Here is a 14660-nt window from a genome sequence, read left to right as displayed (position 1 = left end):
GTCTGGTAAGCAAAGGGGGAAAACCAGCAGTAAAGAACAAGACACAAAACATTTAATTTGCTGCCATTTATATACTATATAAATTTTACATGCTGTATATTTACAGTGGGGCAAGTGCTTTTTTAATCTTTAAAAAAACAAAGATCAAACTTTAGACATCTCTGAACAACACAAACTGTATAAACCATACAGATTATTCAGATACAAACTGTATTAAATACAGTTTTCCCCACTCCATCTCCTGATGCAGGACCAGTGAATTATAAGTGTATCACAGTTTGATAGCATATCCATATTAAAAATAAAATCACAGTATGATTTTGTCTGTAACTAGAAACTTTAAGGGACCAAGCTGACAACTCAGACTCCAATATCATAGTCAAGACAAGAGACACTGTATAAAAAAGTGTTAAGTAATAAAAACATACTGTAGGCTTTACAAATAATGTTTGGATTATACATTCATAATGTAAATACTCATCATAACTGGTAAATTGATTGGAATAGCTCCACAAAGTTCAAAAACAGAACTTGTCTATAAAATACATTTTCAAATCTTGAATACAACTAAAATATGAAGCAAATTAGTTTCTAGTATCAGACATTACAGAAAACAGACTGCTCTCAAGTCTAGTTGAGAGCTCGTGAATCTTTAAATAAGTCTTTAAATTAAATATACATACTGTCAGTTTGTTTGTACTTTTAATAATTCCATGGTTTCCCGGCTGGTCTTGCACCGGATGTCTGCCGTGGAGGAGCTTCCCATGGAATGCGAGCGGTCCACCTGAGTCTGATTAAGCAGCATTTGAGATGTTCCAGTCCAGGGCGTCACTGTCCGTGGGATTTATATACACGGTGTTTTACAATGGTCAGCAGTTGTAGAAAGTGTTCGTCCATTTGGAATAAGGGTAATTAAGAAAAGGTAAAAACTAAAAAAAAGTTCTCCATGGTAAAATCTGTACAGTATTTACTAAAGAAGCACCACGCAGATCTGAACAAAGTTATTTTCTATATTTATAATTTAAGCTGGGTTGGGGATGGCTTCTGGTGAACACGGTGAATCTGAAAGACAAGAGGCAGCAGGCAGCAGGCATTAGTACCTCCCGAGGCAGGCAGGTGGGCGCCGCTGGGCTGGGGGGCCCCAGGCGGGGCCTGGCCGTCCCTAACACCGACAAATCAGTCGTGGACTTCCTTTCGGCACGGTTCCACCCGATCTCTGGGGGCAGCTCTTCTTCCTTCCAAAGGTCCCTTTGCGATCACTCTGCCTTCCGGAAGGGCAGGAAAGGAAGGGGCTGCTCGCTCCGCCAGGCAGGCCGCGTGTGCGGAGGGAGCCACCTGCTGGGTGCGGGCCGCTGCTAATCGGCTCAATCCTTTAATTCCCTTTCGCTAGAGAATCTAAGTCCTTACTTAGGCTTAGGACTTTTCCTTAAGACACACCGAGAAAGGTTAGTTAGCTGCACGTTAATCTTCCGTAGACAATTCGGGGAAATCCATTTCAAATCCCCCTGGCTGCCTACAAGTCACACACTGGACACAAGTCCCTTCAAGACCACGACGGCACACTCTCCTGTCTACCTCGGCCAACGCGGGCCCCAAACGTGACTCACTAGCTCCAGGGCCACGGGAGCAAATGCCAGCAGTAAGTCACCAGACTCCGTCAAAGTCGGGATCTGTCCTAAGGCACCCACACCTCATTCCAGGAAGGCCAAGTCCTTTCTGTCAGAAGTAGAAGTCGATGTGTTCTCTAGGGCTGCACAGGGACCCGGGGCTCCCGGCCTGGCCGCCGGGCCTGCAGCTGAGCCGGTCAGGCCTGGGCCACGTGAACCCCTTGTTCTCCCAGCGTGGGGACCCGTGGCTGTGTGTGGGAATGGGGCTGCCGGGGGCTCCTCTCCTAGGCCAGTTGGGTAGGTCTGGGTGGAGGAAAGGGGCTTTTCCTTCTGTGTGAGTCCTGGCCGTCTGGGGCCTGCAGCTTTCCCTCCCCTTCTTATAAGAAGGGGAGGAGGGAGCAGGGTGGCGGCGCCTGAAGTAAGGGCCACCATGTGCCCAAGCCAGAACGGAGGAGGAGGGAGTCTGCCACCCTTGCCGGGGAGCCTCCCGCACCTGCTCCCCGCAGCACCGCCTGTCTCCCCGAGGCCCCAAACTCCTTCGTCTGGGTCCCCTCGGTGCCTCTATGGACGAGTATGAAACATACAGATAGGAAAACTGCTTACCATAACTAGTGAATTTTTTGTTTTGAGGCCAAGTTTTCAATCACCTAGAAAGCAAAGAATCAGGAAAGAAATTTTAATGATAGTTTTGCAGCATTTTTCATGCCTGTGCTGTGCATGGGCATCGCGTGATTACACTTTGGACCCGTTCTTGGCCGGATGCTCGCTGCCTGAAACCCGTCCCGCACAGACTGGGCACGTGTAACCTGTCGCACGGCGATCGCTCCCGGCATCTGACCGAAAACAAGACTTTATGCGATGCCTGCGACACAGCGAAAAGCCATAGCCTGCGGGAACAGTTCGCTCCTAGCCCATCAAACTGATCAGCATTTTAACAGCAGGACAGCACAGAACTCAAGCCAGACACTGACGTGAGGGTTTCATGCAGCCGGAGGACAGGAGTCTCAGAGGTGAGTGGTCAAGGCGTCAGAAATAGGGGACATGTGGCAGGCAGGCAAAGGGGTCTGGCATCCTTAGCCAGAAGATAGGGGTGCTTAGCATGGAAGCCCGAGCAGGTGGCCCCTTGTCCTTGAGGACAGGAGGGTACAGCGTTCCTCAACCTGCTCCCCTCGGCAACGCCGGCCGCACACCGCTCATCGAATGCAATCGGACAGGACAGACAACGGCCACCGCTCGACCCAAAGCCTGACTGCGGCCCTTAGAGGCACGTGTCTGGGCCCCCACAGGCCAGCCACCGAGGGTCACGGCAGCCTGCTTTCCCTCCAGAGCCGTGTTTGTGGGGGAGCTGCCCTCCACTGTGCTCTGGCGGCCTCCAAGGGTGCTCCTTATGGGACGGCAGCCGGGCGGGGAACATTCTAGCAACAGAGCAGAATCCCCTCAGACGCTGCCCACTGCTTCCTCCCAAGCACCAAGCAGAGGGAGAAAGGACTCGATCCGCACCAAGCCAAGCCCTTCCCTAAATCACCAAAATGCTCGTGGGAAACAGACCAAAGATTCACATGATTAATCTAAAAAACCCAGAGCAGACAACAGCCAATGTCACTTTCCAGCCGGCCATGGCCACCCTCATCCTCTACCGTGTGCCACCCGGGCTCCCCAGAGCACGTCACGCTGCACAGCCCCACCCGCTGGGACAGCGCCTCCCTCACAGCGTCTGCTCCTCTAATGCCTGCGCTCCGGGCCCGTCCGGCCCTCCCCCGTCCACCGCCGCGCTGACAGCGGGCCACGGGGCAGACTGGCCTGACCCCAAAACACGTGCGTCTCCCCCAAGTTCACGACACAAAGGGCCTGTGGGCAACCAAGATGCCGTATCAAAGTCACAAAAGCGCCCCTCGGGCATCTAGGGCAGGGCTCAGCGAGTGCCTCGTACGACAGGCCAGAGGACCACCCCGTCCCTCTCTGGGGCCACGCAGGCTCTCGGCACCGACTCGCCAGGGCAGTGCGGCGCCGTGCAGCGGGAGGGCTGGGCTCGCCCCGTGCACGGCTCCAGACATGGGCGAGTCTCACGGGCCGCGACATCTCCTTCGGGCTCCACCAGCCATTTCAAACCCGCGAGGGCCTTGGCTTTCTTCACCGGCAGGACCCGTGGAGACGGGCGACGCCCGCGGGCTGCAGCCGGCTGACCCACCGGGCGCAGAGGCCGCCGAGCCCGCCGCCCCGCTCCAGGCCCGCACTCTGTGGCCTGGCGGAGAGCAGACGGCGCCAAGGGGCTGCTTCAAGTGCAGTCAGAGCAGAAAGGGCTAAAAGGTGACATCGGAAGACAGTGGTGCCGAGTGAGTAAGAATCCAAGCCCCCCACGCCCTCAGCCTGGAGGGGTTCGCTCAGCGGGAGCCGAGGCCCCACAACACAGGTGCCCGCAAGGCCTCGGCCCGGCCAGGGGCCGACAGGGGACATCCCTCCCACGGAGCTTCAGCTTCCACTCAGAATGCCAGAGAACGACTCCGGAGGGAAAGCACACGCTGTGTAACTACTTCAATCAGAAATGGCTTAAGAATAAAAGCCCCCGTCCTTCAGGAGACTCACACACAGCCAGGGCCCCAGACCACAGGTCTCGCCACAGAGGCTCTGCCGAGCCCAGGTCCGAGTCCCTGCGGTTTCACACACGTGCTACGGGGTCGGCCTGCAGCGCCCCACCGGGCAGCTGAAGCCCGCGCCACACCTGGGAGCCGAGGCTGGAGCTGACGGGGCGCACGGGCTCCCGCGAACACGCACCCCCTTCGACGCCAAGTGAGGGTTTCTTCCCCGGTGTCAACAAGAATCATTTCTATAGTCTTAATTCCAAGTGTCTCCTCTTACCCTGGCCACACTCAGACAGAGGACCCCTGTCATCCCTGCTTCCCATCCTTAAGTGTTTTCTCTTCTCACGGAAAGGCCCAGCACCTTCCAGAGGCAGGCCGTCGGTGAGGGGGAAAGCGCCGTCCGTTCTCCGGAAACGGTCAACAGTCTCATGGCTGACGGCCTTGGGCAGGTGCGGCTCTGAGTCTTTAACAAAGTCCTCGGACTTCCTGGAGTGCCTCTTCTTTTTCTTCTTCTTTTTTTTGTGTCTGTGGAGATCAGCATCAGAGCATGCTACTGAAAGATCGGAGTCCTGCTGATGCCTGCGGAGAAGAAGCCAGAACTCAAACCACCAACAAACCAAACTCGCCTCCGAGCGGCCTGGTCCTCGGCTTCCACCCCCCGGCAGACACTCAGCTCGCACGCGCCGGGGAAGGCCCCACCTGGGCGCCAGTGCGCGTGCTCGCCAGAGGAGGTGCCTGGGTCCAGGGTGTGAGGTCACCCACTCGGACCCCCCCCACCCCACTCCAGAGCTCGGGAGCGGAGACTGCTGGCCCCACGTCCAGAAGAAGGAAAATGAGGGGCTGAGGGACAGAATGCTTTCGCCAGGAGACTCAGGAACACGGGAGGAAAGGAGGTTCCCCCTCGGGTAACCGTGTCTGTGTCCCTTCGGCTTTTGTAACCATTCCCCAGGGTTTCCATCTCAAGACATGTCAGATGTCAGGCACCTCATCGTGGAGAAGTCATTTTCAAGATAATCGATTTCTGCCCAATTTAGCTTTTTAGAAATACAAAAACAAACTTCCCCACTAGATCTCAAACTGGGAAATGGAGCCAGAGGAACAGACAAGGCTGAGGCAACCCGTGGTCGTCTCGGACCCGCGCCACCGGCGGGCCGGCCAGCAGCACAGGGACAGCGGCCTCCCCATGCCCGCGCGCCAGCGGGCCCTGAGGTGCAAGAAAACACAAACAGGCACGAAAACATAACCACATCTGACGAGGGAGAGGAAGAACACCAGTTACACAGTCCGGAACTCGAGTCCTCAGTACGGGCCGTGGCACACACGCTCCCAGAGATCCCGCAGCACGGGCCGCAGCGGCATCACCGTCCTGCAGCGCGGGGTCCTGCGGCGGCACTCGCCGCTCTGCAGCACCGTGAAGAGCGCCGGAGCGGCGGCTTGGAGCTGCGGTTCGGAAATCGACCGCAGCGGCAGCTCACGCACCGCAGAGCGGGCCGCGAGAATCCAGCCGTCAGCGCCGCGGCCAGCCCCGCACTGGGGTGGGGGGCCAGGCCCAGCTCCCGGGCACGGAACCGGAACTGGGCCTCACCCTCACCTGGAATCTCGGCCTCGGTGTTTGTCTTTGGATTTCTTTTTCTTCTTTGATTTTTTGTGCTTCTTCACTTTAGGCTCTTCCAAGGGATCCTTCTGGAAGCCCCTCCAGGCCTTTCTCTCGACGTGACCGTCACTGTTCTCCATGCTGTCGTATCTCCGTTTCCGGGACTTGGCGTTCTCGTGTTCGTGGAAGCGATCGGCGAGGTTACAATTGGTGTCTTCGGCTACAAGTGCAATTTTCTCGTGGGGGTACTTGTCGGGGTACGGGAGGAGGGCGTGCGGTGGGCCTGCCCGGGGGCTGCCGAAGCGGTGCCGGTCCTTCCCCTTGGCGAGCAGCTCGTGGCCCTTCCGCCCCCTGTAGTAGTCCTTGTAGGGCCGGCCGCTGGACGGGCCCGCCTTGGTGTACTCGCGGGCGCCGGGGAAGGGCCTCCACTCGCGCACCTCCCGGGCCGCGTACAGGGCGTACCTGTCGTGGTAATGCCTACACTTGTCCCACCTCAGTCTGTCGGGGTAGTACTTCTCCCGGGCCCAGGAGTGCTCGCTTTCGGGGTGGTGGTACCTGCTCCACTCCTGGTCCGAGCCGCCTCTGCCGCGGGAGTGGTGGTGGCCGTACCTGCCCAGGGAGCGGTGCTCGCCAGGGCTGAGCCTCTCGCCGTGACAGGGGTGGTGCTGGCCCCCGCTGCTGTGCTCCGTCCTGTAGCGGTCCTGCTTGGGGCCCCGCTCCCGCACAGACGAGCGCCGCTTTTTGTGGTAGCGCTCCTCGGTTTTGCTCCTGCTCTCCCGCGCACGCTCTCCACTGGAGGAACGATCTCTTCGGTTGCGATAATGTCCTCGATCAACTTTTCTGAGGATACTGATTTTTTCCTTAACTGGAGAATGATCTGGAACTTTTTGTCCAACCATGTTTTCTTCACATTTCTCCCCACTACTTTGTTCGGGGCCCCCTTCTGAATGATTTTCTGTGATCTTGTCTGCTTGAGGAGAGGGCAAGCCCTCGGCCACTGTGCCTGCGCTCCGAGGAGGGTCCTCCAAGTCCGAGCACGTGTCTCGACTGATGTAGACTAAGAGTTCGTGCTCACAGGCACCCTCGGAGTGTACCGGGGCACTCGGGCTGGAACTCCCCGCAGCCTCCACTGCGGCCGAGGCCCGGGGGCTCTCTAGTAATGCCCCCGATACGGCCTGGGGTGGTCTGCTCTGGTCATCTGTTAAGTCCCCAGGGCTACACAGTTTAGGGAGTGGATCATCGCCCACGGTATTCTTAGTGCTGCTGCAAAGGGTGTTGGCACTGGGCAAAGACTCCTCGGGTTTTGCTAAAATGTTTTCGGAGACTTCTTCTTTGGTAGATATGACGCTGGGGTCTAAGGGTGGCAAAGCCTTCTTTAACTTGCTGCTAAGGCTCATGAGGGTCTCCGGTTTCTCATGGGACTCGGGAGAGGGACTGCTGGCCTCCAGCTCCGCGCCAGGATCCTCTGCAGGACCTTCCTCTGTTCCAGGAGCACTGCAGCCCCATCAAAACAAAGAAATCAATAAATCAGTCAGTGGCTTGATCGCATTATGGCTCACAAGGACAAAAACTTCAAAACATTCCTTTACTTTAAATAATCTGTGCCTTTAACATTTCTGGGTGGAGCTGAACACTGGGTTTATCATTTTTGGAAACTCTAACATTCTCTTTCCCTCATTAAACAAAAACATGAAATTTTCTATCAGACTTATTATCTACTATCCCATTTTTCAGCTACAATAATCCCGCAGTCGTAGGCTCTTTCTGTTTTCAGATATACTTCTAATTCTTAATAACTGTGAATGATCAGAAAAGTCAGATTGGCGACCAGAGGCTCTAACTTTTCCTCCGCGTTTCTCCCGAGCCTCCAACAGAATCACTGCCTCCAAACCCAGCCAACGGCCCCTCGGAATGTAGGAACCGGGAGGCTCTAGTAGGAACAGTGAGGCTTTAGAAAACCTTCCTGGAGGACATGAACTCTGTCTGCCCTTGTCTGCTACAGGGTCCCCGAGGTCTGCTTAAGGTTAATGAACACTGCCAGCCAAGATTAACAACCCTCCAGGGGCCCCACTTTTTAGTGGGAAAATCCCTGGGGGAAAGAGCACAGATGAGATCAGTACAGACAAGTCACCTCGGGCATGGCCGTGAGTCTCGTGCCAGCATGTGAGAGCAACACCCACTGGGTCACAACACATGCGTGGTTCTGTCTACATAACCATCTATGGTCATCCTCACACATGTGACATTTGAGGAGAAACTAAGCTAGACTGGAGAAGGGATAAAAGAAAGCCATTAAAAAGTGACTGGGGAGTCAGGCCATCCCCTCTTGAAGGTAATCTGAAGGGAGTGTTCTTCACCTACAGATTGGCTCCACTCCATTTTAATAATTAAACCTTCCAGACCACTGTTCAATAAGGGCAGACCCCCTGTCGGGGGCCACTCTGAAATGTGGGGTGCATTCTGGTTGTCACAGAGATGGGGGAGCCCAGGGACAAGGCAGGCAGGGCATGCAGGGAGTAAGGAAGGGTCCCACGTCCCACAAGCCGACGTCCATGTGGGCGAACACCCCGGCTATGAGATTATTGGCAATCTTCAAGGACGTGACATTTTCCAGGGACACAACTACTGTGTAAATCCAGAGACAACCAGAATGTCACCAAAAGTTGTCCCTTATGAGGACATCACACCCCTGATGGTGAAATGTGTGCGTGGGACTGCGCTCAGGACACCAGGCCACGTCCCACATGGCAAGGCTCACAGCAAACCCACTTGGGGCGTCGTCGCACACTCGTGGGCAAACCAAAACGCCACCAGCTGGTATATTCCTCCTGTCTTTCACTCCCGTTACATTACACTCAGGAATTGTACCGATTTTAAAAAGCAAACAAAGCATTCAATGTGGAGATAGACTGTCTTATCTATGAATGAAATTTCAGGATTCTAGAAGGAGCAGAATATCTGTAACTTGATGGGAGTTGAGAAGCCCTGCCCTACAACCTTATCGAGTCTTCACGTTTGTCGCCGGAAGGCTAGTGTCAGACCTGGAAGCAGGCCGTGGCGTCCCTAAGCCAGAGAGACGGGGCTGGGCTGAACAAAGCGTTAACTCAAGGACATCGTTTTCACAGAAAAATGGCAATTCGTCCGATAAGTTTTTTCTTTCCTTTTCTAAGAGGCACTTAACAACTTCTCTAGCTCACGGATAGATTCACGGGACTCAAGAGGTTCACAATGAGACGTGCGCAGCTGACAGCGGCGCACGGCACACGGACACCATCGCGGTCTCCTCACCGTCATCATCTTACCTGGTTTCTTCTGTTGAACCTTTCACCTTGTTGCTGAGTTTGAAGGTCTCTAAGATTTTGTCTTCCGGGAGAGGCGGCAGAGGAGCCGGCGTCAACTACGATAAAAAAACAAAGCTCTTTCAACCCTTACTGCCACCGGCGCCTCCCGATATCTGACCTGCAGCCAGTGAGCGGCTGGACGTGAGAATTGAAGCAAAGCCCCCCGCCCTACCCCACGGGTCACCCCAAGACGCTCACCTTTCCCGGCAGACCATTCGCCTTAGAAAAGGGATTTTCTGAGTGTAGAGTAGGCGGGACTTGGCAACTGGCACCATCACAAGGCAGACCGTTTTCCTTCAGGTCGCTGTCCGTACTGTCAGCACCATTTAGAGCAAGGGGCTCTCGAAGCTCCAGTGGAGAGGCCTCGTCATCTTCTGCATCCTGCACAGAAGAGTTCGAGCTCTCGATCGTACCGAGACCGTTCTCCTTGCCTAGACTCTTCGCCTCCTCGTCAGACTCTTCGGACGACTCAGCGCCATAGGGCACCAGGACACTGGAGCTCAGCTTGGACTTGCCGTTCATCACGGGCTGAGAACATGACTCGCTCAGGGTCATCTGCTTTGTGACTTTACTAGAAACCGCCGTCGTAGGCGCGCTCGAGGTAGGCTGTATTGCAGAAGAATTGGTAATGGTAGAAGAGGGAACAGGCTTGGTTGGGTTCTCCAAAGAACCACTGTGAAGGTTGGGCTGAGACTGGCCTTGGCGAACAGGTAACTTGTTGTGAATACTGATCGTGATTTTTTGTTTCTTGGGGTGTTCTGGAATCACTGATGGCCTGTTAACAGACCAGTTTTGAACAGAAGTCGAAGCATTAACAGAACCAGCCCGGCTGACACTGGAATTTCCACTGGGACTCGACATGGAACTGCTCGGTGCTTCCTTCAGTGGCCCGGTCCCATTTAAGTGAGGTGGATTCTGGAAGAAAGAAGACCCCAGGCGGTGAGAGCCCCAGGAAGGGTCACAAAGAATCCAGTCTGGCTAGAGGCCCTTCCCTTTCTGCTCTTCATCTTCTTTATTAGAATATCAAGTTTCCCACACCTAGAATCACCTCCTCCTCCTGTCCGCTTTGACCATAAACCTTCCATGGGTCCCTGTTTTCTGGTAAGTAATCAACAACTATTTCTGTCCAGAACAAATCCCAGCCCCAATTCTTTCTGCTCCAATCTGACGGAAATGAAGAAGCCCCCTTGGGCACAGAGTCATGCATGCTTCCCTTGGCTGGGTTTCCTGGAAGCCGGCTGCCATACAGGCAGAAGGAAGTGCCAGCTAGCGGGGAGATGGGTGGCATGGGCAGACATAGAGAGTGGCTTGGGGCGCCGTCCCCTCCCTCCATGTCCCCTCTGAGTCCTACTCTTGAGCTGTTCTGCTCCATACTCCCCCTATGCTGCTCTATCCTGGGGGCAAACTGGTGGCCGTGGGTGAGACCACAATTCAAGAGGTGTTCTGCGTGGTCTTCACAGAGTTTTGTCAAATACCTGAATTAGTTGCTATCTTAACATTTGAAGGTTTCACATGAAGGAAAACAAAAAACTTTGAAAAAAATCAGTATTCGCCACCCTTCCACCCAGCACACGTGCTTCTAGCTGACCAGGGTGCTGGTGTTACTATTAAGCAGAGCCAAGGCAGGAGCCCAGCCCCTGCCCAGCTCCCAGAGGCACTGGATTTGTGACTCCAGCTACAATCCAAACACTATCCAATGTCCATAAAATATAGTACACAACTAGACCATCTGCTGATTCAAACAAATCACACTCAAATGGAAAGGCTGTCACAGCACTATGGTATGGGGGGGGTTGCTTCCACACACAGACGGTGACCATAATCACTGCATCAGTCCAGCAAACGCCAGGCCTTCCCTCCTGAAGGTCTGTGTGTCACGTGACACAGGCATTGACCACCAGAGGGTGCGTCTGAGCCGCTGGACGGCAGACAGGACACACCACACTCCTGAAAGGGCTACATGGATACACTGAAAATAAACTTTTTGTGAGTTGCTTTCCTGTTTCTAGCATTCATCAAGAATCCCCAAATATTGGGGTATCTGGATGGCTCAGTCATTAAGCATCTGCCTTCAGCTCAGGTCATGATCCCAGGGTCCTGGGATTGAGCCCCACATCAGGCTCCCTGCTCAGCGGGGAGCCTGCTTCTCCCTCTCCCACTCCTGCTACTTGTATTCCCTCTCGCGCGCTCTCTCTGTCAAATAAATAAATAAAATCTTAAAAACAACAACAACAACAAAAGAATCCCCAAATATTAAGTCCACTCTGAATGAAAGTCCAAAGTGAGAGCTAAAATCTCTAGTGTTGGGGCGCCTGGGTGTCTCAGTCAGTTAAGCAGCTGCCTTCAGCTCACATCATGATCCTGGGGTCCTCGGATCAAGGCCCACATCAGGCTCCCTGCTCAGCGGGGAATCTGCTTCTCTCTCTTCCTGTGCTCTTGTGCTCTCTCACTTATGCTCTTGCGTTTAAATATACACCCATACCCAGACCTTTTTCTTGTTTGTTACAGTCATACCCTGAGATATTCTGTATATTTGAAATATTTTATAATTAATGGCTTGTATAAACTTTTTTGACAAGGCACTCAGTTGTACGAGGACACGGTGGCTCCTGCTGTGCTAACCAGAGGCTCTGAACAATACCCAAGTTACCACAGAGATTACATCCCACCTCTGGAATGTTACCTTTATCATGTGAGAGGGGAGCTGTGGTCCGATAAACCCTGACGCAGCCTGTTTGTTGTTGACAACGCGCTGGCTGATCACAGGTCGGGGTGAGGACTGGCCGGGGCTGTGAGTGGAATGAGTGAGTTCACCTCCATTTTTCACATCGTGGGACCTGGGGACAGAGAGTGACAGCAGTTAAGGCTTCACAGGGCACGTCCTTAGAAGAGATTCATCTGGAGCCCCCCAGGGACCAGAACGAGAAGCTCCAGTGCATGGAGCTTCGCACAGGATCCCCTCTGGGTCAAGGTTAGTGGCAGGTGCCCCCACGGGGAGGCACAAAGGTAACCGTGCAAGTGGTATTTTTGATTGTGCGTTCCAGAGATGCCACTACCTGAAAGCAATTCTTTTCTGTTTACTTTTATTTTTCTAAATGTAAGTACATGCTCTTATAGAAAGTCTGTATCCAGAAGTTAAACACAAAAACACTATGGCTCATCGCACCCATGAGAAGCTTCTACTGTTCCAATTTACTGGAATAACCTCCAGGCTTTAGCCTGTACTGTTTTTTTCAATTCCACTGTGAAAGATTTCAAACTGCTTTTTCTCCATATATATAGAAGACTCTTGTATCATTTAGGGAAAAAAAAGGTCATCATAAAAATCATTTTTAACAGCTGCATAATAGTCCAACACATGGATATGCTACAAGGTACACACTCATTCTCCTTAATTTGTTCTTAATTTTCAGCTACTATAAATGAACACCTTAGAGCACACATCAGAGTTTTTCTAAGACCACGCATTTCCAGAAATGGAATTAGCGAGTCGGAGTGCCCAGCCAGGCCCGGCCAGGAACGTGACTAGCTGCCTATGCTCGGTGGTTGAGAGGTAACCACACCCAGGTCCTCAGAGGCCCTTTCCACACCCTGCCTCCCCGGCCCCAGGCCCCTACCATGTGCTGCCCTCAGCAGCCCACCCTCCTCCACCATCACTGGGCGCTTTCTCTGTGTGCTTCCCTGTCAGATGGCCACCGGGCTGGAAGCTAAATCCAACTCCTAATCCACACCCAAAAACTACCTCCCTTACTCTGCTGGCCACAGTAAGCTGATGTTTCAATAACCGAGTACGGAATTTAAATATGCTGCTAAGATGAAGAGAAAGGACATAACAGAAAATGTGAAAATCCGTTTTCCTGCTGGTACCTGATATAAAAGAGAACGTAAGCTTGCTGACTGAGTACCGATCTAATATCACTGGTAGATACGATGGAGTCATTCATTTGGTACCAGAGGCCATTGCTCGCCTGCAAGAGAAAGGCAACAAAGGAGGAATTAGATACGATCGGATGAAGACGGATCACCAAACAGGAAAGTAAGAAAAATGGGCCTTCGTATTTTCACTGGCAAAGCCCCACCTTGCCGCCCAAGAGCCAGTACTACCTTAGAGGCTATTTTAAGACAGCAAAACCTGCACGGCTTACTTTGATGTAGCAGAAGTAGTGGCCGGCGTGGCAGTTAAAGCCTGTGTGCACCAGCACTGCGTACAGAACATAGATAATCGGTTCTCCATTCGGCTGAGACATGTACGGTCGGATATCAAGATATTCAGGATATTTCACATCCTACACAGAAACGGGGAGAGGATCAGGAAGGTCGCTTCTGAAGGCCCAGATCATTCCGCATATCCCCACGGAGGCCCGCGCGCCACCGAGCTCTGTGCCCTTGGATGTCCCAGCAGAAACCTAACACGCTGAACCACACTTCGAAAGGCACAATCAGCCTGGAGCCACCCTAAGCCCGCACGCCCTTTGTGCGCTCCCACCCTTCCTGATTTCCCTGAAGCAGACAAGGCTCTGCACTAAGCAAACCCTCTGAATTGGCCACGGGCTGGAACGCTAATTCTGGACGTCAGTCGCACGTGGCTTTACTACTTTGGGAAGGGACTGTTTAGATCTCTTGCATACTACTGATTTCTGATACTTCCAGTCTTCAGGAAGTGGAAAGAAAATATGAAAATCCAGTGTGCTATCCTGAGAAAACCTCGACAAAGAGAGCCAACTCTGACAAAAGAGTGTGCGATCCAGCAGGGCCGCCCTCTTTGGATTGCGAATGACACCGGCTCTCCCTGTGTCTCCCCGCTTTCCCTGACCACGATGCCCAAGTGCAGACCACAGTTAAGTGCAGACCACAGAGTCCAACCAGCTAAAGGACAGAGAAACTGCACTCAGGAACGCACACGGCACACTACACCAGCTCAATGCTCGGACACGTTTCTCCCCACTAAGTACTAGAACAACCCAGGAAATCAAGGTAACAAACTGTTCAGTTACGTCGCATATAACCCTTGATAGTTACTGACACATAAGCCTTGAGAAAGACCACATAAAAGGTTATTAATAATATCTACCTACCTTAGCGATTTTTCCACCAGTAAAATTTGCAAAACGTTTCAGAGAAAGTGTAAGAACATTAGAGGATCTGTGTATAGTGAACCTCTTTGAAGCTGGAACCATCTTTTTACACCTTGAAATAAACAGAAACAAAGGATTAAGAAGATGTATGTAAGTATATATTTATTTTTTAAGTCTTTCCCTGGTTATTTTTCTGAAACATTTCCCACCAAACCAAAATAAAGGTACTAGTAAAAAACACCACCCCTCCTCTCAACCAACAGTGAAAACACTAAAATTTGGGGCGCCTGGGTGGCTCAGTGGGTTAAGCCTCTGCCTTCAGCTCAGGTCATGATCTCAGGGTCTTGGGATTGAGTCCCGCATCGGGCTCTCTGCTCAGCAGCGAGCCTGTTTCCCCCTCTCTCTCTGCCTGCCTCTCTGCCTACTTGTGATCTCTGTCTGTCAAATAAATTTTTTTTTAAAAA

At 52.8% G+C, this 14660-nt stretch overlaps 1 protein-coding gene across 1 annotated transcript in view; it reads right to left on the bottom strand.

The window, feature by feature from the left end:
• Positions 1–58: 58 nt before the first annotated feature.
• Positions 59–14660, bottom strand: part of LOC111145847 (ubiquitin specific peptidase 42) — a 51505-nt gene continuing 36903 nt past the window's right edge. The window contains exons 9-17 of the mRNA XM_022501116.1: positions 14197–14308; positions 13267–13407; positions 12989–13089; positions 11805–11958; positions 9320–10036; positions 9083–9177; positions 5778–7274; positions 4464–4765; positions 59–1062 (exon numbers count right to left, since the gene is read on the bottom strand). Of these exons, the coding sequence (XP_022356824.1) occupies positions 1022–1062; positions 4464–4765; positions 5778–7274; positions 9083–9177; positions 9320–10036; positions 11805–11958; positions 12989–13089; positions 13267–13407; positions 14197–14308 (3160 nt within the window). The 3' untranslated portion in view covers positions 59–1021. The remainder of the gene's footprint in view (positions 1063–4463; positions 4766–5777; positions 7275–9082; positions 9178–9319; positions 10037–11804; positions 11959–12988; positions 13090–13266; positions 13408–14196; positions 14309–14660) is intronic.

Source organism: Enhydra lutris, unplaced genomic scaffold (genome assembly GCF_002288905.1).
Source record: "Enhydra lutris kenyoni isolate GAN:26980312 unplaced genomic scaffold, ASM228890v2 scaffoldscaffold13, whole genome shotgun sequence".
NCBI lineage: Eukaryota > Metazoa > Chordata > Mammalia > Carnivora > Mustelidae > Enhydra > Enhydra lutris.
Note: the sequence above shows the minus strand (reverse complement) of the source record. Positions and strands in the feature narration are given on the sequence as shown.